The sequence below is a fragment of the Equus asinus genome, chromosome 8, assembly GCF_041296235.1.
Source record: "Equus asinus isolate D_3611 breed Donkey chromosome 8, EquAss-T2T_v2, whole genome shotgun sequence".
NCBI lineage: Eukaryota > Metazoa > Chordata > Mammalia > Perissodactyla > Equidae > Equus > Equus asinus.
In genome coordinates this window covers 57953900-57980935 of record NC_091797.1, presented here as the reverse complement: position 1 = coordinate 57980935, position 27036 = coordinate 57953900, and the positions used below count along the sequence as shown (strand labels likewise).

The 27036-nt window shown below is 43.8% G+C and overlaps 1 protein-coding gene across 3 annotated transcripts in view; it reads right to left on the bottom strand.

The window, feature by feature from the left end:
• Positions 1-27036, bottom strand: part of NEDD9 (neural precursor cell expressed, developmentally down-regulated 9) — a 179474-nt gene that overhangs the window by 33224 nt on the left and 119214 nt on the right. The window contains exon 1 of one of the 3 annotated variants that reach the window (XM_070515629.1): positions 13534-13736. The exons of the other annotated variants lie outside the window; for them this stretch is intronic. Coding sequence (XP_070371730.1) covers positions 13534-13545 — 12 coding nt within the window. The 5' untranslated portion in view covers positions 13546-13736. Of the gene's footprint in view, positions 1-13533; positions 13737-27036 lie in introns of those variants that run through there. 3 annotated transcript variants of the gene reach the window in all.

Sequence of the window (27036 nt, the reverse complement as noted above, 5' to 3'; positions counted from 1 at the left end):
GTTTTCCTGCATTCAGCCTCTTCCCACCTCAAACCCATCTTCCACATAACCAGAATAGTTATCTTTCCAAAACCTATCAGACTGTTTCCCTTTCCAGTTCTCTGTAAATCTATCTTACAGTATGACTTGTAGTAACCCATTCAAGACTGTGAACTCCTTAAGTTCAGGGAGGCTGTCTTATTCTGATGGCATTTCTAGAACTTTAGCCCAGTGTCTGAAACAAAATACACACTCATTAAATGTTTGCTAACTTGAAATGGATTCTGAACTCTGATTTCCTGGTTCTCTACAGAGAAGGTGAAAATGTTTTCTAGAGAAGTCCATGAGACACCTGGTTAAAATTTTCAGATGGACATGGGAAGATGAACGAGATAATGGAACCAAAAAGATCAATGGTGTGTCCGAGTCACGTAAGCCACACAGCCAGAGAACGTGTGAGACAGCAAGCAGGAAAGCTCCCGCCCCTCCCTATTAAAACAGGATAATGACGTAGATGGGGAGGCTGAATCTAGTGTCCATGCCACTGAGCAAACAGGAAGGCCAAGAGGAGCTGACCGTACCAGCCAGATCAAACGCAACGGTCTCTGTAAGAACCTTTTCTCCCTTCAGTGTAGCAACCTACAGCTGGCAGCAGGTGACAGAGCACCATTCATACTCTGCCGGAACATTTGGGTTCTGCTGTTCCTGGTTTCCAAGCTATGCCTGAGGAGTGGGAAGAAAATATGGTATGACCAGCCAGAACAGCGGGTACAGAGAGCTCCAGGTTGCATGACAGCTTCCACACCATCCCCCACGTTTTCCTGCCTTTTTTTTCCCCCACCACTATCAAAATGTCAAGAAAGCTTATTACTCCTACTGCCAGGGAAACTATCTGCTATTCCAAATACAGAGAGGTGTGACTTATAATTTCCATGACCATTCAAGCTGCTCTTTGAAGAGAAATGAGACACAATGGCTGGGGCGTCACCACTCTAAGACTGATAGCATCATCAATGGCCCAACTTCCTCTTATTATTTTTACTTCATTCTATATTTATCATGCAGGAGCTCCTGCCAAGGGCTCAAGGCTGACAGATTCTTAACAACATGACTTTCCTGTACCCAACCCCCCAAACTTTAGCCCTGGACTCTGGCAGAGCGCACATGCATGCACACACACACACACACACACACACACGACAGATCCTGAGAAACAGACACAGTAAAGAAGGAAATGGCCATTGTCAAGGAAATCAGTCCTAAAGGAAGTGGCTAAGCGATGAGCATCACCAAGGTCAGTCTCAGGACACACTGGGGAAGAGAAAGAAAGGCGCCCGTGCTTTTGTGCCTGCTGACAAAGTCAGCTTCAGTCTGAGGGCCAACAAATCACTTTGGGTTCCTCCCGCCATCACCTTTAAGCTATAGGGGTATGTGGGATTTCAAAAGAAGGAAACAGCTATAGTCAGAAAACATGGATCTCTACAAATGTCTGGATTTCAAGTCTTGGAATACTTGGCTTACACCTGAGTTCTTTCATTGGATGACCTGGAATGCTGAATTTTCTAAGAACTGTATCCTCTGGAGATTAAGTAGCAGACACGAAGCTTTCAAGTTCAGGAGTTAGAAGACATGATAAATAGCACATCCATGTCTTTTTTTTCAGCATTATTTGTCGATTGCGATCTGAGATACTTCTCACTAAGTGATCTAAGAAGCCACAGAAAGGCAGCAGCGGTTCCTGCTAGGTCCCACTAGTCCCCAGTCATACTTCTGACTCCTGGTGAGGAGTGTCCCACATGTGCCACCAAAGATTCCTCTGGCACCTATACCACATTTTAGCCAATGATTTTCATTTTCTGGAAAGTACTTCTATACTCCTATGATGGTCACAAAGCTCACATGAGTATCTTGGACCCTCTCTGAATCTTCATGTCATTTACTCTGCCCCAAGTTGCTTTCTTAGATTTTCCAGCCTTGTGAACTTTAGCCACAGCATTCCCTTTTGACCATTTCTGAATGGGAGATGCTTTAAGAAATGTGACATTAGATACTTGTTTCCCAAAGGTACTCTTCGACATGCAGCCCTCACCTGTGCCGTGGGGCTGCGCCCTGTGCCTGGTCTCCTGTGAGGCTCCCAGGTTTGGGAATCTTAACGTCTCTTCCATACTGGCCTATTCCTATGTGAGGAGGGATCATTTAGAACCCAGCATTACTTTGGTCGTTCACATACCAAAGTGACACTACCTCTTGAGAGTTAGTGAGAAGATCTGATGCTCACTGCAAATTTGGATATTTGGATCTCAGAAAGAGTTTTTGATCTGACCAGATTTGGTAACATGATATGGACAGCATAGCTACGAGATTTAAAAAGCGTTTCTTCAAATGCTGGGTTCCCTTCCTTTTCTGCACTAGAATGAATGCCATCTATTCTCTCGTAATATAAGATTGATGCAGGACAGAAACTTCATATCCTGGGATTTGTTTATCATGGAACCAATGAAAGCCTGGAGTAAATCCTTTGTTTCATTTTAGGAAAATTACAGATGTGCTGTTAGGTAGGTGTGCATGCACGTGGGTATGTGTGCAACTTCACGGCAGCTTCTATTATTTCTTAGCCTATTGTAGAGGATGAATTTGATTGCTGACAGCATTTGAGAAAAATAAACTAGCTTTTTGTGACAAGTCTGATGATTATAAATAATACATGTATCTTGTGAGCTCAATTTTCCACACTTCTGTGGCCTTTGAGATTTTCTTAAGCAACTCCTGAGGGCCTTAAAGACAGTGGAAGAACACCTAGGTTTCCATGGGTAGTGGAACCAGAAGTCACCCATAGGTTGACCAGAACCAACTAGACTAGAATTTTACACTAAGAAGGGATCCTGGAGATCATTCTAACCCAATCTTCTTGCTTTACAGTCCAGAGGGTCTCCTATTAGATTAGCAGCAGAGCCAGAACTAGCATCTGGTTCCCCTCTTAATCTAGGACTTTTTCCACAGACCAGGATGTGCATCCTAAGAAATTTCTCCATCTTAGAATTTAGTACTATTGCTATTAAGCCTTGGAATTTATAAGCATTTGTCTCAGGTTGCCTGGTTTTGATAGATTTAAGTAGAGTCTATTGGCAAAGGATCAAAAACACGGGGCAGGCACAAACTCTTTTCTGGGTTCTGTCCCTAGATAAATCTGACAGGCACCATATAATGATGAAGACCTGACACCCGCTCACCCAAAAGATATGTTTTATTAACAATAAAACAACCATCTGGATTTCAGCCAACATTACAGTGTTGGCACCAGATCACTTCTATCTGCCTGTCTAGACAAATCCCTCTAATATCCAGGTACTTGGGGAAGCGAAATGAGAATTAAGTTATAAAGGAGTAGGAGATGCCAGTCCACTATATTACAGTACATTTCTCAAAACAATATCACTTCTCAAAAGCCAAAACACACAAGTTATAACATCTAATAAAGTATTTGAAAGAAGGGAAAGATCTTCCTATTCTTACATTCCCATATATCTTATCTTCCTGCACCGCGGTATGAAGTCCCCAAGGTATGATGTTATATCTAAACCCACCAATACCGATGTGTGCACATGCTAGCAATCCTCATCAGTCTCCCAGCCCAAACCCAGCTGATGTAACTTGGATGCCACCCCTTACGGGAACTCTTTTAGATGTCACCTGACCTAGGTTTGGAACCTGATTGCTATTATCCCACTTAATTTGTGAGGTCCTCAATGAATTTTAAAAAATGGGTCCATACACTTGGCCGAGAGGGTGTATACAATCATATGCTGTCAGCATTGCAACTGCAGAGTTGTCTCAAGAAAGAACCTTTAGGTGCCTGTCAGGTGGCATGTTGGTTAAGTTCCTGTGCTACATTTCGGTGGCCCAGGGTTTGCTAGTTTGGATCCTGGGTGCAGATCTACACACCGCTCATCAAGCCATGCTGTGGCAGCACCCCACATAGAAGAACTAGAAGGACTTACAACTAGGATATACAGCTATGTACTGGGGCTTTGGGGAGGAAAAAGAAAAGAAGAAGATTGGCAACTTATGTTAGCTTAGGGCCAATCTTCCTCACCAAAAACCCCCCAAAAACATAAATACCTTTAGATGCTGCAGCTTTTTAGCTAGAAGAGAGAGGAAAGATGGCAGGAGCAAATGGAACAGAGGAAAACCTCAGAATGAAATTGTTCAGTGGCTAGAAGTATATAGACAAGCTCCTACATGTACATATCATACACCAGTTTATGAGAATAAAATAGCTTTCTTCACGGCCCAGTTCTAAATGCATGTTCCATTATTTTCATTGTATTGTATATAAAATTATATATATGCCAGAGGAAGACTTCAGAGAATTATGGCCTGAGGGTTTTACATGTGACTGGGTGAGATCCCACGCTTCTTAGTATTTTGTGGTATTCTCTTGAACAAATTGAAACTAAGTGTGTAAGAGGACGTTTCCTTTTGGTTAGGTCCTGTTACATTCAGCTCAACCTCAGTCATGATAAAATTATGGCGAACAGTTCTACAGTTGTATTTTTGTGCTTCTATCACATAAAACCAGTGAGGCGATGATTTCTAAGCAGAAAGAAGTAGGAGAGATTAGACTAGTGATTCTTAACTAGGGGGGATTTCGTTCCCCCAGGTGACATTTGGCAACATTGGGAGACATTTTGTTGTTGTCACAATGTGTGTGTGTCACTGGTAGTTATTGGGTAGAGGCTGAGGATGCTGCTAAACGTCCTGCAATGCACAGGACAGTCCCCGCCACAAAGAGTTATCCAGCCCTAAATGCCATTAGTGCTGAGCTGGAGAAACCCTGGACAGAGGACTGGATCTAAATTGAATTAATACAGAGTCCAGTCTCAGTCCTCATAGCGTAAGACTAATGACAATGAAATCACTGCCTTTTGTGCCTCTGTTTCCCTATCTGCAAAATGGGGATCATGAACGTGTTCTTTATAATAGTATTATGAGGAATCATGAAACTATACGCGAAACACTCTGATTTCTTCAGAAGAGTCTCTATAAAATCAAAGCACAGTTATTACTCACTCTTATGAGCTCATGAAATTGTGTCTTAAGAACTGGACTCCTCCCCCTCAAAAAAAAATTCCTCCGGGAAAAGAAAACAAACCAGAAATGATCTCATCATGATTACACCTGCCACACCAAAAACAGACACAGTTCAGAGAAACTAAATTCTTTCCCTCCAGCAATGAAGTAAGCTGCGTCTGTAATTAAGACCTTAATAAGGGAGGCAGGAGGCCTGATGCAGACGCTGCGGGCTACGAGGCCCAGGGCTGCCACGCCAGGTTCCAAACAAGAACAAGGGAAATACAATCTCCCTCCTGCTTAACGCTCCCAGGTGTTCTCTGCGCGCGTCCATATCGCAAAATGGGCTTGCTCTCGTTTCTAAAGATGCCCATTTCTGCAAGGAAAAAAGAAAAGGAGCAGCTTATTATTTATAAGTAAATGTTATTTATGAGTCTACATGAAAAATTTACCTGGATCCACTTAAAAAAAAGCCTTTTAGATAATTTCCTGTCAAAAGGTTGCCATAAGGGAAAAGGGGTAGCACTCTTGACAGCTGATGGATCTCTGGAGCAGCCCACGTTGACTGTCTAGAGTGACCATGTGTTCCTGAACTTTCCAAGACAGTCGTAGTTTCAAGTATCCTTCCCATTGTCAGACCATATGTCCCATTTTTGGGTTTGTGAAACACAGATACATACCTGCAGAAATTACATATATATTTTAAACTAAAAATGAAAGATAGGCATTAGCAAGTATGTATCTTGCCAATGGGTCTGCCTTAGTTGAATTTAGGATTTGGGAGAAAAAAAGATAGGTCCTGGTAAGAATCTTCGATTCAGTCAATGCACGTGTTCTCTAATTGACAAGATGATCTTTACAAGGAAACAAGATCTATTCCAAGGGCCTCTGGGCCTCTGTGAGATTGTGTACAAGTCCAGCTCCACAGTGACTGGGGTCACGAAGAGAAAGAATGCTGTGGGGCTAACTGTATTCCTAATGTCCCCTCCCCTCCCCCCTTTAAGGGCATGCTCCTCACACTTTGCTCTGAGAGAAAAGTGTCAGAGAATCAGAGAAGAACACAAAGGTCTGTCCCAGATGAGCACTCCAGGGGAAGGAGACTTCAGAATTTTGCTCTGTCAATGCTGCTGTGAGGTACTGCAATCCACTAACCCATTTCCTGCCACATTCTAAGTCATACCACAAATGATTCATCGACAAAATTCATCGACAGATTAGTGACATGTCCTGTTAGATACTAAAGGTTCTAAACTCCAGGAAAACTGGAGTTCAAGAAGCGTCTAGACGTCCACCTCATTTCCCTTCCCAGGGTTCTGGCTTTGCTTGGTATGGTTATTTGGGGTTGGGGGTGTAGGGGGAAATCCCAGCTTATTCTTTCAGAAGAGCACAGAGCCTGGGGACAGAGAGAAGCCTAGATGAATCCTGTGTTAGCCACATCTCCTGTAGGAGTGAGCTGCTAAATTAAGGGTAACAATGAGAATCAATGAGATTAAAGCTAGTTCATAATTAGCAAGAGACAACACAGGGTTTCCACATAACTAAAAGAAATTAGGAAGGATGTTAATGGCCCTTCATACTGTCTAAATACATATTGTTTTAATAAATAAAAAGAAGATCCCGTTCAAATCTTAGCTTTATATGCCTTCTGGTTACTGCAGTTTTCCATTGAGCTTCACAAATATTCCTCCCCACCCAACATACATACAGAGTAAAGAAAGGAATTAAAATTAAATTCAAAAGGAGCTATCAAACATTTTTGTGCAATATTTGCATTTTTACCTGTTCATGTAATATTACATATTCACAGCTCAATCTTTATTTCTAGAAAGCATAAACATCAACATTCCACATGAGAAACATTTTTGCTAACATCTTCTAACTATTACCTTGACATACGAGAAATAGCAGAAGGAATTCTCACTTGCAACGTACGCACCAAGATTTGCAAAGGAATAAGGCACCTCCAAATCGACGGACGCAGCCTTTGAATAAAGATCTTGAACTACCTATTTACACACCATTCAGCACCATTAATGGTTGGGGAGGAGGTTTCCGGGAAAGGGACTAGCTCTTTTTTAAGAATAAACTGGTATTTAATGTCCACGATGGGGCCCAGGCGTATGTATTTGCAACCATTCCACCGGCAATTTTAATATCTCCATAATGAGATGCCCCACGCCCCACCTCAACCATGAAAAATCACGCTCACACAGCATCACTACTCATATTTCCTGGAGTGCCCATTCCACTTTCCTCAAAGTATATGCCTCAGTCAGCTAGACCGTATTATCTGCTAAAAGTACCTTCTAAAAGACTTGCTCTTCCCAGTGGAGGATGGAAAAGGTCACCAACAAGGCCATTTATCTTAAAATGAAGATTCCTCAGGAAAATAGTCTTTTGCAGCTAGGCTGTAATGTTCCCCAGGCATGCAGAGTCCTCATTAACCAGTAACAATTACGGCAGGGAGATGACTGGAATGTTGTAAGTAAATAAGATGGAGCAGGGTGTTGTTGACAAGTATAAACAAGTTTTTTTTTGGGGGGGGTCCCTCTTTCCATGCCCATACTCTTTGCAATCATCCATTGCCTAGGAAACCGGCAGCTATTCTCTGCATTTTAAATTAGAAATATAGCATTTCTTCCCCGCGGCCCTGTTTTGTTCATCTTGGCAAGGAGCCTTGGTAATGAAGTCTCTACATTACTGCAGAGTACTGCCACGGTCCCGGTGGCTGGCATTTTAAACCAATTTGTTTAGGTGTCTTTCTAACCCTAAAATGATCTAAAAATAGATCACTAAGACCTCTTACTTCACATCTACGTCACTCTAACTGACCGCAATAGGATAAGGGATATAGTTTACCCTTTATCCCCCAACTCATCTCCTTTGTGTTTGACCTTTGGTTTTTCACACTGATGACTTTCTCTTTTCCTTACTAATATTTTTGTTATGGATAAACAATTCTAACAAATGTTTCCTCTTAAATTTTTACCTGTATAATGCTTCTATATCTATATATGTGTAAATATATAATATACAGCTTCTAATGCATCATATAATGGCTGCCATTTTTAAATACCTACTGTGTGCTAGAAACTGATGATTTTCATATATGATATCCTTACAACTATCTGATAAGACAGATATTATTACTCCCATTTTATAAATAGGAAACAGAGGCCTAAAGTAGCTTGCCTGAAATTACACTGTTAGAAAGTAACAAAAGTGGGATTTGAAACAAAATTCATGTTCTTTCCACTATGCCATACAGTTTCAGATTCTTTGTAATGGTTACTTGTAGAAGTATTTTATGAAATTCAACATTTGTTGAGTATTTACTATGAGCAAGATCCTGTACTTTCAGGAATATCAAATCTTATTAGTAACAATGAAGATACCGAGTCATTAATATATTAGCAAGTGGACACATAGGCATGCTGGTAAGTCCCTGTGTCAGGCGTCTGCATTTCTACAGCACACATCCAGGCCTCTGGGATACTAAACAACAGTCAATCATCTTAACCTGGTAACAGGGATTTTGACATAATACCATCATCAGGTCTTGAGTCCACCCCATCCTTTCAACATCTATTGAGTATCTGCCATATAAGGAGAGCTGCGGCGGACCAGCACTGTCTACTTACCATACGCCAGGAGCCACGGTTAATACTCTACATTCATATATTATCTTATTTAGGCCTTAGAACAATAGTATGTGGCAGTCATTATCTCTATTTTACAGATAAGAAAACTGAGGCTCAAAGAGCTTCACTTGCCCAAGTTTACAAAGCATTAAGTCACAAGAAACAGAAATGCCTTTCTCCAAGGCTCACACTCTATCTTGTCTCTACTAGAGAACATTTGAGATTAAGGCACTGCCCCTTCAAGCCCATAACTGATCCTAGATCACACTTTTTAGTCAAGGACTTGTCTATCAATCTGCCTCTACATACAAATAAAGGGTGGGTCTCCAGAATTCAATGGGGCTTACTTCAAACTGGACAGCCCCAGCGGGCAACTTATATGAGTTACAGCTTCGTTTAGATAGTGGTTTCACCGAAAGGCATTAATAAGTAAGGCAGTGCTAACAGAGTAGGGCAGAGGTGGAAAACATACAGCCTATCCTAGGGGTCATAGGACAGACAAGGAGACAAAAGGTCAGGCTTTTGATTGTTTTATAGAGTGGATGGATGAAGAAACATGACTGGTGGGGAGTGACAGACTAACCAGGTCACGTAGGCACAAGCAGACAGGGGCAAAGGAACAGGAGCAGCAAGGGACCATGATTACCCAGAGCAGAGCCAAGAGGGAGGAGAGAAGGAGGCGCACACGGTGGGCTTTGAGAGTGGCAGGTCTGCGTGGGGGGTGAGGCGAGTCCTACAGAAGTCTGGTATCAGAGAACATAAGGAATGCTTGAATGAAAAAATGAGAGACGATGAGGTCATAAGGGCACAAAAGGCGGACAGAATTTGCAAAGGGCCTTGAAAAGTAGAGAGGAAGTTTCTTTTTGAAGTCTTTGAGGGGGCAGACAGGAAGCCACTGATGAAGTCTGAGAAGACTGATGTACATACACTCCAGCAAGGAAAGGGTGCTAAAGGAATCCTTGGTGTGTTCCCCACTATGCAACGTGCTACACTTGGTGTTATCAAATCCCCCTCAGTTTTCAAAGACTTTCATCCCTGTGCAGGTAAGTCATTTAGCTCTGAATATGGGTTTTCTCAATAAATAAATACATAGATAATAAAGGTAACACTTTTCAAAGCATCTTTTGGTGCTTTCAAATTCATAGATCCCACATAAGATTTAAAGAGGGGGCGCAGGAGTCTCTAATTTGGACTGAATGCAACAAATCATTTAGAAGAGAAAAAAGAATTTGAAACCACAGTGTCAGAGTGAGGAAAGAACTGGGAATTACAGAGTCATTGATTAAATCAAAGACCCTCGATCATTCCTTCTCAGGCCAGCTTGAGAAAATAAAATGTTTTCAAAGTCCCCTCAAAAGCTTTCATAGTACACACTTTCTTGTTTCCCAACCTACCGAGCCCACATTCAAGCAGATCACAGGAATCTGAATTTCAGAATGTGGTTTTCTTTGTTGTATTGTAAGTTTCATCTGTAACTTTTTTCAATCAAAACGTTTAAGAATGATTTTGTTGAACAGCAGACTAAATAACTAACTTAGAATTTAAATGTAGGCACACGGGGTTCAGAAGTTTGGCAAAGCCACAAAAGCTGCTCAGGTATTAGTGATCAGACAGGCAGTGCCTGCAGAGCACTGACCAAGCCTGGGCCTGCAATAAGTGGGCAGGGTGGGGGGGGGGGGGGGCGGGGGGGGGGCAGCACAAAGTGGGCGGAGTCTGGGGCCTGGGCCTGCACAAAGTGGGTGGGGCCTCCGAGGAGGGTGCGGATCTCTGCTCAAACACAGCTGTGCAGGGCCCTTCACTCACACTCCTGGCAAACAGCAGCAACAATCGGCCTCCAGACCCTCAAGAGGGAAGCCTTCACTGAGTAAGCCACTGCTATCCAGGCGCAGCCTCCTCCCCCCATTTCAGAACATGCTCTGAGTATTCAGAGGAGCTTGTGGAAAACACTTAATAAATGAAGCCCCCATAATTTACCATCACAGAACCTCAGACTGAATCCTTTTAAGAGAAACAGAACCTTAAGTACACATGAGAGTGACTGCAGCCTTCCTATGTACAAATAAAAAACACATAATGAAATAAAAATAGACTAGATACGTGCTAACCAAAAAAGTTTACAGAAGTAACAGCTTACATTCCACAGTTCTCAAGATTATTGTAAATACGTGGCTGGCCGACCTGGAGCTGTGTGTGAGTGCAAAATGAGTGCAAGTCTGGTAACTGTTCTCTAGTTACGATCCCCAAAGTAGGCAAACCAGATAATCTGGTTTAAAAAAAAAAAATCTTCTAGTGGCTGGATTATAAATCTCTCAGGGAACATTTTTAAGTCTGACTGTGCTAAATTTATAGTGTATAGACCAACACAGTATTTAAAAGATAATTCCTGACTCCAGGATTTTACAATCTAATAATTATCTGGTTTTACTACCTAAGTGGCTCAAGTTAAACAAGTAACTGCCAAATGTGCATTTCACTTTGCTTTGCAGAATTACTGTCTAAAAAAAGAAAATAAGAATCTATCCTGCAGGATACTTGGGATGAATAGTCTTAAACTTCCTGGGAGAAGAAAACACCAGTCAGACATTTTCGAGAGGTCACAGATGGTTCTTTCTCTGACTCTAATGGTGATTTAAAGTCACAAGTTCTGGAGCCAGATTGCCTTGGCTCAAATCCCAGCTCCACCACTTTTTAGCTGTGTGGCTTTGTATAAATTGCTTAGCCTCTCTGTGCCACAATTTCCACATTTGAAACTGAGCATAATAATACCTGCCTCATGGAGTTAATGGGAGAGTTAAATAGGACAATTCTCTCCTTACCTCTTATGTCATGGTAAGTCTTAAGAAATGTGATTTATCACTCTATCTTTGTGTCACCTCCTCCACTTAAAATAACAAAATCCTATCCTGAAATAAAGTTGTCCATTATTAACTAGAGAGAAAATAGGCTTTATAAGAAGGGAAAGTAGATTGCTTCAGGTATTGGTTTATTTTATAGTCACCACAAGGTGTCAATCTGTCATTTGGTCCTTCGAAGTCGGTATTTTTGCTGGTGAAGGTGTCCACAAGCTAATAAAACTCATACAGTTACATCACTTGGCAGGGCATTTGTTCCACACTGGTAAGACCCAGCAAAGAGGAAGATTTTCTCCATGAATGACAATCGCAATTTACATTGTCAGTTGCCATGATGTTTTCTTTCCATAAGAGTAAAACTAAACATGATGAGGTCATTGAATAAAAGTGACTTTAGACTTGGTCACTTTTGTCACTTTCTAGATTGCAGCACTCAATGTTAATTTCAGTCATTTATACTTTCCAATAATAAAAGTAGAAACACATTTTCCCTTTTTTTTTTTTCCTGAAAGGCAGTTTTTATGAAACTGAAGGCATTCAGCCATAGGGAGAGGAGGGGCAAAGAGTCACTGGAGGCCGCCTGAGATCTGGTCCTGTCACTCTTCTCAAGGAAATACGGGGAAACCACTTCAAGAGAGAGAGCTTTCTCACCAGGGAGAAGGACTTGTTTTTGGATGCATCCTAAAGGCAAAAATATTAAGAATCTTCAAGATTATCTGTGCCTCTGATCCTTCCTATTGAGACAGATACTGGAAAGCTGATAGTACAGTGGTAACTGATACCTATGTCTTCAGACAGTTGTAACCTTTTCAAGAACTGTAACTCATGTGTTACAGTAAAGACTTTCTGCATTTAGATTTAGAGCTTTGGAACAAGATTTATAGCTTTTGAACAAAAGATTTATCACTGAGGTTAGCCAGTGGCTATCAGCCAGAACCAAGTATTTACAACCTCACATTAAAAAAGGATGGGCCAGAAGCTAGATAATACAGAAAGAAAACAAAGTAACTCCCAGCTAGCACCATCCCGAACGTCAATAGAAATAGAAATTGTCACCCCAAAAGCATAGCCACCTTGCGAAAATTCATTTCAATAACAGCACGTTTGTTTAAACGCACTAGGACTCGTGTCTATTCTAGAATAGAAATATTCATCCTGCAAGGAATATTCATGCCCAATTCATTACAATCTGCTTCTGTATGGTGTCTCTGGAAGATGCTTGCCTGGTTAGGTGGGGGCAACGTAAACAAAACGGAACATGCCAAGCATGTTAAAATCCTTTTGCCAAGAATAAACACACAAACAATGGTGCAAAATGCATGGGAAAATAATGCTGCCGAAGTATTATGACACTGTGAGCTTCAGGGACAATAAGCTCCCTGGAGCCTTCAGACCCTCAGTCCATTCACAGGCCAATAAAAGTGCTTTCAAGAGATGGCAAATACCCATTTGTTCTTACATCCAACATCATTTAAGGATGTCAAAATTCTCCGTCATGAGCTGTATAATAGTACCTGGGGCTTTCAATTTCTCCCCCGAAAAGTGCACCTGGGAGACTGCTTCCCAAACCAGACGCTTAAAGCAAAGGCTGAAAACTGCTCTAAGCCAGTCTGGGAGACTCAGCAGTTGGGATTCCTCTCTTCTTATGGCTCCCGGGACAGTGGAGGCCAGGCCTCGGGGAGCCGGGGAGACGTGAGCTAACGCCTGCTCCGCGGCAACTGACCCACCCTCTGACCCGCAGCGGCTGCTGTGGACCAGCTCGCAGACTAACTCCGCACAACGTTTAGAGCAGACGGCCCCGGGGGTGCAGTGAACTCCCGGCGCGGGGCTTAGAGGCTGGCTCTCCGCCTGCTCGCTTGTATGCCGCCCTCAGTGACAGAGACCCATCTCAGAACTCTGTGGGGCACAGAAGGAGTCCCTGCAGAGAAGCTGTCACAGTGGGAAACACACACACCCCCCCCGGAAACCTTATGTAAAAGGCACCTTCTTACCTTATACTTCATCTCGGCAGCAGTGAATTGAGCCGTTTTCCTACCCTAGCCAGACTGCATTAAGCACGAGCTGTCCGCCCCATTTAGTGTAGTGAGCGCTAAATGAAAGTAAGAACGCTCCGCGCCGGCCGGGGTGTCAGTCGCAGCTCGCCCAGCGCCCGCACGGCTGCGCTCGCCGAGCCTCTGAGCTCACTGTGCAGATCGAGGCGGGCTCTTCACGGGCCATATTTGCATACCGCCCCTCCATTGGCTAGTGGGCCAAGGTAATACGCATGCCCCGCCCACCTCTTAACCAGAAAACTGACAAAGAACTTGTAATGTGATCATTTTTTTTACACTGTCAGAAAGGGTGGAAAATAAAACAAAGTGGGGAACCGTCCCGAACCTTACACCACCCCCCCAAAACCCAGGAAAAGGAGATAAATTCTTTTCTTTTTTTAAAGTTAACCTAAGTTTTAAAGAAATCGGATTCACAAAACAGTCTGACAGTCGTGTTTCCTGTGACCTAGCAACTCCTTCATAAACCCATTTCATTTCAAAGCCATTCACCTCACAATCTCTACATGAAACGAACTCGGGGAACAAAAGGTTTTCTGTCTCTGGGCCCCTTTTTACTAACTACCCCTGCTGATATCTCTCTCTCTCTTTCTCTGCTCCCTCCCCTCCGCTTTTTCGTGGCTGTTTGCTTTTTTTGTTCTTTTCAATGTTCAAAGTACTTCCCAAGTCAGTCTGCAAGGAGCCAGAATACAATTCTCCCTCAGTGAAAAGGAGCTCCCTAGCAGGAGCACCAGGGTTTCCCTGGCTGGGTTCTCACGAGGGCCCCACAGAGTTGACTGTCAGCCACATTCAGCGACCTTCTCCGGGCTGTGCTGAGGATAAAGGTTAGACGTGACCTCTCAGATGGGGCTGGCCAGGGCACGCCCTATACATCATCACTGTCCACTGAGTGCTGTGTTCTTTCATGGCTGGCATTTCTAGCTCCAGCTTTGAACACTGCAGTTTTTCCTTCTGACCTCTCTCCTGAAGATGACCCCTTAACCCACCAACGCTTATTATCTGGGGAACAAAAAATGCCCACTGTTTGACGAGCCTGGTTAAAAAGACCAGTCTCTTCAGTGAAGCATAGAACATTTGGTTCAGCTTCATGGTTTCTATAGAGAAAGAGATCCCTCAGGAGAGGACAGAAATGGTCACCTCCAACAACTCTTCTGAAGGATGGAGTGGTCAGAGGAGAATTCCTTTTCACTGAGCCTGGGCACTGAGACCTGGTGAGTGCAGACAATACTAGCCCTGAGGGGGAGGGACTCCAACCAGACTACAGACTTGGATGGAAAAATCAGCCCTTATTTTTTTTCCTGACCGAGTTGGATCAGAATCAGTTTGAGTTTTTTCCTCCCAAATTCCCAGTGGATTAAAACTCTACTTTTATGATCTAAGCAAAAAGGAGAGCTGCTGTCCTACAAAAGTGGTTTCCAGACACAGGGCTCACAGTCGAGATCACAGTTTAATGTGGTACCGGTTCCCTAGACATGACCGCCAGGCGGTCATAAGGAGGTTGACACACAGGTTTGGGCCTCAGCGAGGCCTTGCTTTTCCTCATTTAGCCTTAGAGTGAAAATGAGCCTGAGTGATTTTGCAAGGTCTTCATGAACACAAATTAAGCATGTAGCATATTGCCCGGCAAGGATCTTGCAAGCAGGCCCACAGACTTATGGGAGAGTCATTAGTTTGCAGGAAATTGTTTTGGTGTCTGCCTGGTGAAGTCAAAGCCCTCCCCATCTGTAAGATGAGTCTGTGGCTTCCAGGAGCTCTAGATAACACCCCTTTGGCTTCCTAAGCAGGAAAGCTGAAGCTGCCTTCTGTTTTGTTTGATGAGCACCACTGAGGAGTGAACACCACCTCACCCCAATTTAATGCTTTCAAACCATTTCCCAAAGCATCTGCAGGGCTTTTGGTCGTTTCATTCTCTAGCTTGAAAGCTTAATTCACACCAACTGGCCCTCCTGCTTTCCTGTTTCTATCCTGTACAGTAAGACTTAAAATCTACCTCAATTTCATTTCAAGGTGGTTTGGGTTGTCGTATTGTTATAGAAAGAAAAGCACAAGGGTGTTGGAGTCCGTAAACCTGTATTAGAATTTCAGCAAATTTCTTAACTTCTTAATTATGGTGTCCTACAGTGTAAAATAGAGAAAATAATAATACTTACCTGTTAGGGTTATCATAAGGATTAAATGAGGTAATGTGGATAGAAGTTAATAGTACTAGGTACACAGTAAAACCTTAATATATGGTTGCTTCTTATTATTATTACCATTATTAATTATTATGTTAACATTAAATTTGTTATATATTATTTTATTACTGTATCATATGACATTATTGTTATAATATAGTATATAAATAACATTAATATTTAATTATTATATTAATTATAACTATTATCGCTATTAGACTGTTATTGACAGTACATATAAGCGTGGCAGGCATTCAGAAAAAGGTGGAGTCCCCTCATCTGTGTGCCAGCCTTTCACAGGGCATCTTTCTAATTTAGCGAATACCCGTGGAGTACCCACCGTGTGCCAGGTACTGTTCTAGGTGAGGAAGATACAACAGACAAAATTCATACCCTCATGGGGCTTACAGTCTAGTGGGAGTGGAAGACAATAACTAAATGGATATATAATACAATTTTGGAGTGATAAATGCATGAAGAAAAATTAAACAAGGAAAATTGCTAGACGAAAACAGACCAGGATGCGGGGCTGGGGGTGTGGCTCTTAGTTTAGAGAGAGTGATCGGGTAAGCTCCTCTAAGGGTGTAATATTGAAGCAGGAATCTGAACAACAGGAGGGATCCACTCAAAGATCAGGGGAAAGAACATTCCAGAGAGAGGAAGTGCCCCATGGAAAGGCCCTGAAGTAGAAATGAGCTTGGTGTATTTAAAAAGAGCAGACAGTCCAGGGTGCCCAGAGTTGGGTACCCAGGAGAGGGATGGAGAAGGCAAGCTCAGAGAGGTAGGAGGTAACTGTTCGAATCTTCTCCTGAGTGCGACAGAAAGTCACTGGCGTGTTCTGAGCAGGGAATGCTGTGATGTGCTTCTCTCTGATCTTACCATTTGTTTAAACACTCCAGGGCAGCAGGCTATTAGTTAAAATATTGAGCTCTGGTCTTAATGCAGCTCACATAATGCAGATAGTCATGACTTTATTACCGTCTTTTAGTAGATTTCCTTCAAAACTCTTTGGGGAAACACAGATTCCCTCAATGAATAGAGAAACAGCCCCTTCCCCATCTGTTACCTGAGATTTTGGATGCAAAATTACTGCTTAAACTCTGCTACATAAACACCATCGATGGATTTATGGAGCCACCCTAGTACTCCCATGGGTGGCCTCCTAAAATTGGCCAGGACACTGGGGCTTGGACCCGAACCTGTGCTCTCCAGTACTCTCGGCCCATCAGCCTTGCCACCTGCCTGCTTGTCTGCCAAGGGCTCTGTCTCCCCAGATGCTCCTGCAGGCAGGAGCAAGGGAAATGGCATCGGATGCTGTTCAAATGATTTTCCAGCTGACACTGGGCACTGGCATGCATACAGCAAAACATCAAGAGGATGCTAGAGGGAAAAGATTCTTCTGTCCATAACTTGGAAGGAACCAACATGGCTGTTCTCGATGAGAGAAGGGCAAAGTCAGATCATGTGAGGGTAGGAAGCGACCTCCGGAAGCATCTAGTCCAGCCCCTCACAGAGAGGACAAAGGTGCTGCTCTGAGGATGACTGTCCTGCCCAGGGCCCACCAGGCTGGACGAGAACAGCAATCAGTGCTTTAGGTCAGGCCCCTGTGTCTCTTGTCTGATTTATTCTGATCATTCTTTTTAGTTTCCCTGCCTGAAATCTCTCGCTGCTCTACCCTATATTTCACATCGCTACCTGTTTAATTTCTAGAGTAGATACAGAGCCCACCACATTACTGCTATGTTTAAAAACCTCTGGGGACGCTTCAATGCCTTAAAAAACAAAATTCGCACACATGGGCATGGGACTATAATCTGAATCCACTCTCCCTTTCTGGCCTTATCTCCCACCATCCCCCCACCCTACTCCCCACACCCCACGCTCACGCCACAGCGGAGGACTCACCGAATCCAAGACACGCTCGCACAGCCGGGGCCCTCTGCCCAGAACGTCCTCTCTTCACTCTGCTGCCGTCAAGCAGAACCCCAACACTAGCTCTTTTGTGCTTCCTTGTCAACAGCCCCTACCCTGCCCACCTCGCCCTCTCAGAACTAATTCCTCCCTCTCTTTACTATGCCTCCATTGTCCTTGGAACACAGCCGTATTATCAGGCTCTTCCACATTGTATCATAAGGAGTTTTTGATGTCTGTTTCCCCAGCTTCAAGGTGAGCTCCAGAGGGAAGGGGTGGTATCTTGTTCCACTCTGTCTCCTGCTGGCTTATCCCTCGTAGGTACTTAAATGCTTACCGAATGAATAGGAGGATAAATGTAACTTCAAAGAACATGTGTTATCTTCAAGTTCTGCCGGATGCCCAGGAAGGGAATGCGGAAAACTTGTGATTGAGGGCAGCATGCGGTTTGCACTTATTAGAAGTATCAGCACCTTTCACAACCAAGTCAAGGCCTATCGCCAGTTGTGGCTCTTCAGTGGAGGTCAGCCCAAAAACTAAGGCTTGTGGGATGCCTCTTTTTACACACCCTAAGAACTAAGAATAACTTTTACATTTTTAAATGGTGGAGAAAAATCAAAAGGAGAATAATATTTCACGAGATGTGAAAAGTATATGAAATTCCAATTTCAATGTCTATAAATAAAGCTTTATTGGAACACAGGCACACCTCATTTACAAGTGGTCTTTTGAGCTGCAGTGGCAGACTTGAGTGGTTGCAACAGAGGAGGTAAGGAGAGCCAAACTGAAAAAATGTATTATCTGGCCCTCCACAGAAAAAGCTTGCCAATCCATGCTCTAGAACAGCTCAAGGTGCATCTAACCCTGAGTTCAGGCTAAAGTACAGATCCTCCACATCCACAGAGAAACAGGCTAGAAATACCCATTCTAGGGCCATGCTTTACCATTTCTAGTTTGATATGTTTTTAAAAAAATCTACATATACCAAAGTTATTTCAAAAAACAATCTGAGGCAGCAACTTTTCAGTTCTACAAGTCTCCAGAAACCTCCCCAAACAAAGATGAGCCATCGAGATGCATGTCTGTCAATCTCCTCCAATGACCCCGCCCCTTCGCCTTGGCTGAAACCCTCCCAGGCGCCAGGCTGTGTGCTAGATATTCACAAGCCTTACTGCGTTTCATATTCATCTAATACAACAACCCTACGAGATAGGGTGTAATATTCTAATTTTACACGTAACAGCACCAAGACTCGGAGAGGTTCTACAACTGGCACAGAGTTACAGGCAGGTGAGTGGCAGGTCTGCTATGTGAACCCAGGCTTTCCACTGCTGAGTCTGTATGCCCCTAACCATTGTGCTATACTGCCTCCAGGCTTCCTCTGGGTGTCTTCCGCATCATTATTTGTCACTTCAATGAGGTAGCATCTCTACCCTATGAGGCTAAGCCTAACCAAGGAGCAGGTATTGTTCTCAAGTTGTGACTAGGGCTAATAGTGTGCATACAAACACATGCACACCTGCTCACTCATACTTTCAAGCCTGGATGTGTGCAGTCCCTCTTGCCTTCACTGCCCTCCTTTCATCACTCTGCTTCCCTAAATCCTATCTTCCCCCCAGTCTGCACCCCATCTCCCTCATGGAACCTTTTCTAGAAAATCTTTCCATTGTTGACCTCCTCCCACCCACCCTCTGTGTCTCTCATCACCCAGGCCAGTGCTTCCCAAATCTGACCTCCCTTAAAAAGCAATTAGCAATGCTGGGGCTCAGCCCCTTTAAGTTGGCTTCAGTAGGCCTGGTGTGAGGCCTTGGGGTCGAGACATTCAGAAATCCTCATGTGATGCTGCATACAGTTTTGTGTGTGGAGCATGTAATTAGTGCTCAGTTATTGCCTTGCACTGTTTTACCTGTAAGAGCTGCTTCTCTACAATGAGATTTTAAGCCACTTATAGACGGGGATCCTGTCTTTTCTTCAGTGCTATCCCCTTCTGCACCTATTCGGGTAACCCAGGCTCGTCTTATGTCTTCTCAAAGCCCCATATCTTGTCCATGTACCCAGCCTTTGCTGATGTCAACATGGAAAAAACAAGTCACTTTTTAGCAGGCGGGGGAAAGAATACCTCTCGCTCTAGGCAATAGCCCTCTTTTATGTGTTGAGCTGGTCAAGCCCTTGGAATGAATGAAAGTCTATTATTAGAGAGAAGCTCCAGGAAGTGTCTCTAGTGTTTACTTCATGTGCTGTGGGATGGAGCTTCCATTCACTTTCTCTCCACTAATATTTTGGCATGAGAGACCTCGTGAAGGCCAGGCAGTCCCAACCTCCCCTCCTCCCTTTTAACAGCAGTGTCCTGGGAATAAACTCTGCTTTCTGAAAGAGTTGTTAAAGGCATTGTTTTAAAATATATATTTCTGCAGATGCAGGGTGGTGTTTACTAAAAAGGGTCATTGACTCATGATTCCCAAATTACTTCTGATTTTGTCCCTCCCTGACTTATTTCTCATTCTCACTCAATGACCAGCCACCTGGGGTGGGGTGCGGCTGTAAACAAAGGAGATTAGAAATGATTCCTCTCCATCTCTCGTCACTGCGTGACAGTGGATTACCACACTGTGAGCACTTTACAAGGTCTCACTACCCCTTTTCACTCAGCCACGTTTATGAGTGTGTCATTGTTACTGTCTTTTAAAAATCTCCACCCTCCTTCCCCCACCCCATGTCCCACTGCCTTCTGCCTTCCATCTCACCCTCTTTGAGGTGCCTTTTAATTTTCCCAAAGGTGAAGGCCTAAAATGGAGTGTCTTAGGCCCCTCTCAATTTTTGACTAATCATGAAAGAATGTATGTGATACCGTGTCACTGACGTGCTACTAAAAACTTAGATAGACCCCTGTAACTGGGGTGATTGTGGGCAATACTTTGACTTGATTTTTGAAAAGCTGTGCAGTTATGAAGTTTTTAATGCTATATATATATAAATATATATCTATATCTATATATATACACACATATATAATAGTGTCATTGTAACTTTGGAATAGTTGATTACTACCTTTTTCCCCCCAAAGAACTAAAAAAATAACAGATTAAATTACATGTTAAGTAAATTCAACTCTAGTGAAATATGACAAGCAATTGTGAGGCTCCATTTCAGTGTTTAGTGTTTTCTTGATATGAAGGATATGGGAGAGTTAATTTAGGGGCGAAATTATGAGAAAAATTAGATTTAAATTTATTTATCTGCATTAAATGTGCAAAGGTTTACATTTATACTATTTATATGTATCCAGCTGGGCAAAGGAATGAAGTTCAGTGGAACAAAAAGAGTTTAATAGTAAAATTGTGCCGAATGCCTGGCAAAGGCCCTCCCCTGTGTTCTCCGCCCTGAAGGGTTCTGTTATTGCATGCTTCACTTCGTCCAAATAAACAATTTGTTATAAGAAACTGCCATGGAAATTTCTTCTGCTGGTAAAAACTTTAGACTGTGGATTTTTACAAAGGTCAAGGTGATCTGCCAAGACCAAATAAACAGGAATTCCACGGCTGGATGGGGGATGGCCTTCTGCTCTTTCTGAAGGCACTGCCCAGCGCAATAATATTGCTACATGGTACATATTAACTAAGATGGGACAAAGGCACCCCGGTTCCTTCTGGCTAACTTTTGTTCTTCCTTCATATTCTCAAATTTGAAGTCTTCCCGACCCCTCCTCGCATATATGTTCTCACTGTACTATATGTGATACGATATGATAACATGACATGTTATGCTAGAACTTTGCAATTCCCTCTCACTCTCCGGTTTCGCTGCTGTCTAGGTGGAGTAAACAGAGGAGCTTACTCCAAAATTCCTGGATGGGGCTGGATGTTCTGTTTCCAATCTACCCCTGAGCTTTACCTTTCTCCAGACAAACCGGCTGCTAAAAGACACCTTCCACATCCGGCATCCAGCATAACTCTGGGGTAGAGGCGGCGGGAGGAGGGGAGGTAGGAAAGAATGGGGAGCCCGGGGTGGGTGTTTTAACCAGGAAATAACCACTTTCCTGCAGGCACAGGGTAAACCATTTCTTCAGGGTTCGGAAATGCATTTCCTCCCTGGGGCCCTAAAAGAGGCAGGCTGACCCGATCCTCCAAGAAAGCCTGCCTCCTGTCCCTCGATGCTCCCAGCTGCTGAGGCCAGCGAGGGTCCCGCAGGCCCCATCCCAGGGCATCTGGCCTGTCTGGCCAGCCCAGGCGGCCGCCAGCTGGCGCTGATGAGCGAGTCAAAGGAATCCGAGTTATGCAGGGCCCGGTGTGGGAGACGAGGAGGGCAGGATGAGAGGAATGTGATGTGGGGACACAGTGCACCCGGCACTGTTGAGTCCAAGCTTTTGAAGAGTTTGGTTCATTTTAGCAAGCAAAGTGCTCCAGCTATCAGCAATCTTTTTATTTTGTCTGCTAGAGGAATGCCTTTCCCGAGTGGGCCGGAGACTGGGCGGGGGTGGAGAAACCGGTGTCCACCCTTGCCTGGCCGTGTGGAGTGTGGACAGCGTGTTCCTTTCTGCCCACCGAAGCCGAGAAATAAAGAGCTGCTCTCTTTACAAGAAAAGCTGAAGGGGGGCCCTGCTAATGAGCATGCACGAGACTCCAAGGCTCACTCACTCACACCACTGAGGTTTACAGATGTTAAGTATAAGTTGTCTTAATTTGCTTAAGTCCTGGCAGCCTGTGATTTCACATGAGAGGTGTAGACAAGGGGGTGTTGCAAGGGTTTTCTCGAACTTCAGTGCCTGTGGTTCTCGTGACTCATGTCTAACCAGCCTTTGGAGCTTCTGGTCTTTGGAAGCGTGGAGAGTTGGGAGAAGGAAGGCTTATGCCCTCCCCGCCCACCCCAAAGAGAGGCCACGTGTTCCACAGCTTTGATTTTGCCATCCCAAAATGACTCTGTATCTTCAAAAGCCGTCTCCTGTGCAGTTTTGGTCACCAGGAAAAAAAATCTTTCCTTCTTACCCAGACAGCTCTGTGCTTCTGGTTCTCCCCTCTCAAGCCCACTCTGAGGCTCAGCTCCCCAGCTCTGCCTCTGTCCTTTGCACCCCTGATCTTTCACATCCTGCTCTCTACACATGTGTTCAGGTCTTCCTCATCCTAAATGCAGGCCCACAGTGCCTTGTTCAGAAACCTGGAGGCCAGATGAGTCGTGGAATGCAGAATATTTCGGATTTTAGGAACAGATTTAGTGCCTATATCACACATGCATCACAAAACTCCCAGCGGGACCTGGGCCGGCATCCTGTACGCAAACCCTTTCATATTTTGGCAGTAAGATGTACGAAGATTCATAGCAAGTGTGGTAAATGAGCAATATGATTACCTCAGGTCAATCTAGGTCAGATTTTGCTGCCCAATGAGTTAGGAAAGAACTCTAGATTTTTATACTTTATGATTGTGGAGGAATGAGCTCAGACCACTGATACACTCTCTAGTTCTTCAGACCAGCACTTTGCCACCTCTCCCTCCCCCAACATCAAACCAAGCGCTCTCTCTCTTTCTCTTGCCATGACCGGAGAGGGAGCAGTCCCAGTCCTGGCCTCCCGTTCGGTGCTCCTCACCTCTGCCAGCCACTCCCTCCACCACCACCCAGGCCAGCGCTTCTCCAGCTCTTCACTGTAAAGTACCAGTGTTTTCCACTCCTAATCCACCATGAACCAGTAGTATTGTAAAATACTTAAAAATACAATAGTAGAAAAATGAAATAAAAAAGACTTTACAAAATACAAGTCTGGTTTGCTGTTATTATTAGTGAATTCAACCAATATAAAATGACTCTTGTCTGATTGCTGCCGGAGTTGTGAAGCATTCCCTCTCAATTTTGCTCTCCCCGTGGGCATGTCCCGTGAGTGGCCTGGTCAGATCCGCAGACCATACTTTGAGGAGCACTGCTTGGCCCCCTTGCCCTCCTCTGCCCAAGCTGGGGGCCCTCCTGGGTCCTCTGCATCCCCTAGTTCCTGACGTTTTCCACTGCCGCCTGTCTTGACACGGTCTCCTCCCTTGGCTTCCACAGCAGAACTCTTCTGCTTCTCTCACCAATATTTCGGTCTTCTTTTCAGGCAGCCTTTCCCCAAGGGTCCATCCTCAGCTTTTTTTCTTCTGTGTTTTCTCCTTTATCTCTCTTATCCTCTCCAATGACTTCTACTCTCATTTCTACGCTGATGACAATCACATCTCCTGACCTGTGGTCTGAGTTCCAAACTCTCCTTTCCTACTTCGCCCAAATACTTCAGAGGCTTCTCATAAACTCCTCGTATTCACGTAGTGTGATGGTTACTTCTAGGTGTTAGTTTGGCTAGGCCACAGTACCCAGATATTTGGTCAAATACCGGTCTAGACTTTGCTGTGAAGGTATTTTTTAGATGCGAATAAGTTTAAATCAGTAGACTCTGAGTAAAGCAGTTTCCCCTCCATCATGTGGGTGGGCCTCAGCTAATTAGTTGAAGACCGTAAGAGTAAAAAGATTGATGTCCCCTTAGGGAGAGGGAATTCTGCTCCAGATGGCCTTTGGACTTGAGCTGCAACATCAGCTCTTCCCTGGATCTCGAGCCTGCCAGCCTGCCTTGCAGATTTTGGACTCGCCAGCCTCCACAATCATGTGAGCCAATTCCTTAAAATAAATCTCTCTCTCTCTGTACACACACACAGACAGACACACACACACACACACACATCCTATTGGCCTATTGGTTCTGTTTCTCTGGAGAACTCTGGCTAATACACATATGAACTTCCCATTGAAACAGTATCCAGTTCTAACTATTCTATTTCCATTTATGATGCCACCATTGTCCTGGGTGCCTAGAGTCAAAAGTTCAGATTGATGTTTTGTTTCTTTTTCCTTCCTACTTCCCACTTCCAGTCATCCATGTCAATTCTCTACCCTCAATATTTACAGCATAAATACCCACTAATGGAGGTCCCCAACCACCACTCAGGCCTGGTCGGTCATGGAATGTATTTCATTGTCCACAGTGATTGGCCCAAGAAATTGACATGTGACTCAGAGAGAGTCAATCTGAGATCTTCTTTGAGATTTTGTAAATGAAGGTTGGGAGACAGAGGACTGTCTTTCTTTGGACCATAAGTGGTAAATGTATCCTTGGCAGTGAACATCTTTTCCTCCATTCCTACAATTCCTGTAGAATTGTCTATAGCAAGAATGAGTCCAGATGCAAAAAGGAGCAAAGATATTGAAGTGGAGGAAGGAAGAGAACTCTGATCCTGTTGTGTGTGCCTCTGAATCCAACCATACTTGAAGCCTACTCTTAGATAAACCAATTCATAAGGCAATAAACACATTTTTCTGCCTAGCCTAGCTGGAGTTGAGCTTCTTTCTCTTATAACTACAGTGTCCTGACTAACCCTTTGCCAGGAAGTATTCTCCTGGAGGGCAAAGACTATAACTTATTCAGTTATGCTGCCTGTGGTACCACATTTAGGATCTTCTCAGTCTATGTGTTGCATTGAATTCCTAGCTTGTTCTTAAGGTACCAGCTACATTGTGAAATTGTGTGTGAGGAGAGAGGGAGAAATGACAGAAAGGCACTTTTTCTGTGGCTCTTAACATGGCACAAACAGGATGGAGACTATGTCTTTGGAAAATTCCAGGGTGATTGGAGTTGGGTGAATGAGGACCCAAATGAGAAGCAGATCTACCCTGTTATTTCAAATCCATTGATTTAGATGCACAGATTTATCAATGAAAGACAAAGGAAGACATATTTTTACTATTAAGCGTGGGGTAGCGGTGTTTTGTCTACCTGTAGATCCGTATAAATATTTATATTACATTTCCTTGCCAATTAACTTGTCGTTGTTAATCACTGCTGAGATTTCATTCACCTGTCCACCAATACTGACTAATTGCCTACAGAATGCTAGGCACCGCGGGAGCTACAAAGACGAATAATACCCAGACGCTGCGCTCGCTTCTTAAATACCTATTACGGTAGCAGCCGAGGGGACTTCATGAAGATAAACTTGCATAGAGAAAAAAAAAATCACACCATCAAGTTATGTAAGTTTCTATTTTAAAATCATCTGGTTCTAATTTACTAAATTTAATGCTTTAGAGTCAATGCCAAAGTACTACATTTGATTTATGGAAATACTTTAGCACATTTTTCCATTGCGCTCTTGTACAATATATTTACCGCCCTTTTGTTATGGTTAGAAAGATTACGGACCTTAAAAAAAGCCCTCTTTATGAGCTTGCTGATATTTTGTTATGAAGTGCCATAAGAAAGAATAAGAAGTCTAGTAAACAATAATATTCACTTAGGAGCATTCCACATGGTGTAGCTTTTCTTGTGTACGTATATAAATTTAACAGAGCGGTCCATCTGGAAAAGGGATGTTTAAAAACTTTCCCTTTATGCCAAACCGCTTCTTTTCAGAGCAGACAAGTTACTTTGGGGGTGGCGGGGGTGGTATTTAAAGAGTGGTCATACTATGCTACGCTGCTAACAAAATAATAATGTTAATACCAAAGGATAAAAGATGCCATAGATCCAGACTGACGTCACCTCAAAGAGGGAGCCCACAAAATATTCCAGTAAAATGGAACATAAGAAGATGGACATCAGTGCCGTGTGTGTCGGGGGCTCAGGGCCTGGGCGCCTACCAGCAGGGCAGCCGCACAGCCTGCCTCAGGTGGAGGGAGATGCTGGGCTGCTCTCACGTCGGCCACCCTCCCTGACATGCTCACTCACTGACAGCTGCCTCCACGGAAGAGGCCAACATCCCAGGTCCTAAACACCTCTAGGTGGCCTTCTGGGCTCCACCAGCCTACTTGGCACGGCAGTGTGGCGACTACCCCATGGCATCTTACAGAAAAATCAAGACCTCGGGGAAATCTTTTCACTGAAGCCTCCCGACATGCTGTGGGTTAGCCAATGAAGCCCGCCCTGAATTTTCCAAGTGGTGTTTAAAGCCCGTGTGCGTGTTCATTTTCTTCCCGCTTCACTCTGGCTTTGCTCAGCTCACCAAAAAAAAAAAAAAAAGGCTTCGCTTGGTTTTTCACTTCACACCCACATAAAATAAGATGGCTGTGTAGGAATTCCCCCTCCGCCTTGCAGCATTATATTTCTTTAAAACAAAGAAACCTCACTTCCCTCAAACAGTTCAGGCAACTCTTGTAAATGAAAAATTGCAAAGGCCCGGCTGGTGGAAACGTTTTCTTTCCAACAGGCTGTCTTTACATGGAGTTAGATGACATAGGACACAGGTGTTCAAATGCCTCAGAATGAATGACAATGACTGTCCAGCATGGCTCCTACGCCTCAGATGACTAGGTCCTGCGTTGCCTCACATCAAGACAAGGCCTGATTCTCAAG